Genomic DNA, 1,860 nt, shown 5'->3' on the forward strand with positions numbered 1-1,860 from the left:
CTAGAAAGCTCTAAAACTGAGATGTTGCAAATTGATTCTCATATCCCATTCCATTGGCCAAGACAGTGGGCTGTGGCCGATTAACAGGAGTGGGAGTGCCTAGTCTTTCCTCCTTGCATCAATAGCTCTTCTTTTGATCAGCCATCCTTTCACTTGTGCATCATACCACAAAAATGATAGGCCAGCTAATCAAAAGAAGAGCCACAGATGTCGATAGGTAAGAGATAGTTCTCAGTGCTCCCGTTCAATGACCACAGACCTCTGCCATGGTGGATGGAATGGGAAGGACAATACATTTGCACCAACTCATGTTAAAAGCAATAGAATACAAAGAGGGTATGCTTAGTTTTTATCATTATTTTATATATGTAATTAATGTTATCTCCAGTTACTCACATAATTTATTTTCTTTCAGGGAACCAACCACTATCTATTATTTATTTTTATCAAAATGTGTGAGGGCAACCAGACTGAAGTCACAGAGTTCCTGCTCCTTGGATTTAGAGGTCTATATAAATACAAATTTCTGCTCTTCATCCTTTTCCTCTTCTCTTACTTGATAATATTGACTGGAAATCTCCTTATTATAGTGTTGGTTTCCACCAATCACAACCTCAAAATCCCAATGTTCTTTTTCCTCAAGCATCTAGCTGTAGCCGACATCCTCATTACTACAACCATTATGCCCATGATGTTAAATATTATACTACTGGATATGAAGGAGGTGTCAGTGAGGTCCTGCATCATACAGCTCTACCTGTTCTTCATCTTTGGCTTCATCCAGTGTTATCTAATTGCTTTAATGTCTTATGATCGGTACTTGGCCATTTGCAGCCCAATGCACTACCATTCTATAATGCAACCTCATGTTTGCTTCAAAATGGTTCTTTGCTCCTGGTTCTTGTTGTTTCTCTTATCCTTGGAGATTATATTGTTTTGCCAGCTGGAGTTTTGTGGTCAGAATGTCATTGACCATTTTTTCTGTGATTCTGTGCCTCTTCTTGAATTGGCTACGTCAGAAACCTACCTCTTCGTTTCGGTCGATTTTTTTATTTCTATCATTTTGGGTATCACACCTTTTGCTTTAATTATTTTAAGCTACATGAGGATATTCGTTACCATAATAACACTTCCATCCACCATTGGGCGGGGAAAAGCCTTCTCTACCTGCAGCTCCCATCTCACCACTGTATGCATCTATTATGGAACCCTCACCATGGTCTACATGACGCCATCAGATGACAGTTCCTTGAGCACTAACAAGTTTATATCTCTCCTGTACATTATGGTGGCTCCAATGATGAATCCAATCATATACAGTCTGAAGAACCATGAGATCAGGAGAACCCTTAAACAGATGCTTAGAAAATTTAAAGTCAATAATTAAATATTAAAATCCAAACTATTGCTTGTTATATCCATTTTACTAAAAATAATGTATTAAAAAAAGTCCTTAGGGTGCACCCTGCTCTTGCCTGGGAATATGCATGTATAGTATATAAGGGCACCTTTGTATTTTGACTAAAAGCCGGCTATGCACTGATGCATTGCAGAGAAGGCTGTCAGTCAAAGTGCTGTGAGCAGTGATTCAAAAGCAGGGGCTTCCAGGAGGAATAAAGTTACATTTCTTACAGGTGCCACACTTTCAGTATAGTGGTTGAGCACCTTCCTAACACTCTTAAGCAGCATACTAACCCTATCTCTGCATGTTAATAGCATTTTCTTGTGTGACAGGTCCCCTTTAATGCTGGCACAGTCATATTAATTTTCAAGCAACCTCAACCTATTTGGCTAATGAAAAATGGATTGTATCCAGTGGTAACAAACATCTGTATTTGGGTGGCATGTACGGGTCTAAGA

At 39.1% G+C, this 1,860-nt stretch overlaps 1 protein-coding gene across 1 annotated transcript; it reads left to right on the plus strand.

Moving 5' to 3' along the window:
• The first annotated feature begins 451 nt into the window (after nt 1–451).
• LOC143774753 (olfactory receptor 10A3-like) lies at nt 452–1,387 on the plus strand. The gene has a single exon (XM_077262515.1). It carries the CDS (start codon nt 452–454, stop codon nt 1,385–1,387), a length of 936 nt encoding a protein of 311 aa, XP_077118630.1.
• The last annotated feature ends 473 nt before the right edge of the window (nt 1,388–1,860 follow it).

The sequence above is a fragment of the Ranitomeya variabilis genome, chromosome 5, assembly GCF_051348905.1.
Source record: "Ranitomeya variabilis isolate aRanVar5 chromosome 5, aRanVar5.hap1, whole genome shotgun sequence".
Classification (NCBI taxonomy): Eukaryota; Metazoa; Chordata; class Amphibia; order Anura; family Dendrobatidae; genus Ranitomeya; species Ranitomeya variabilis.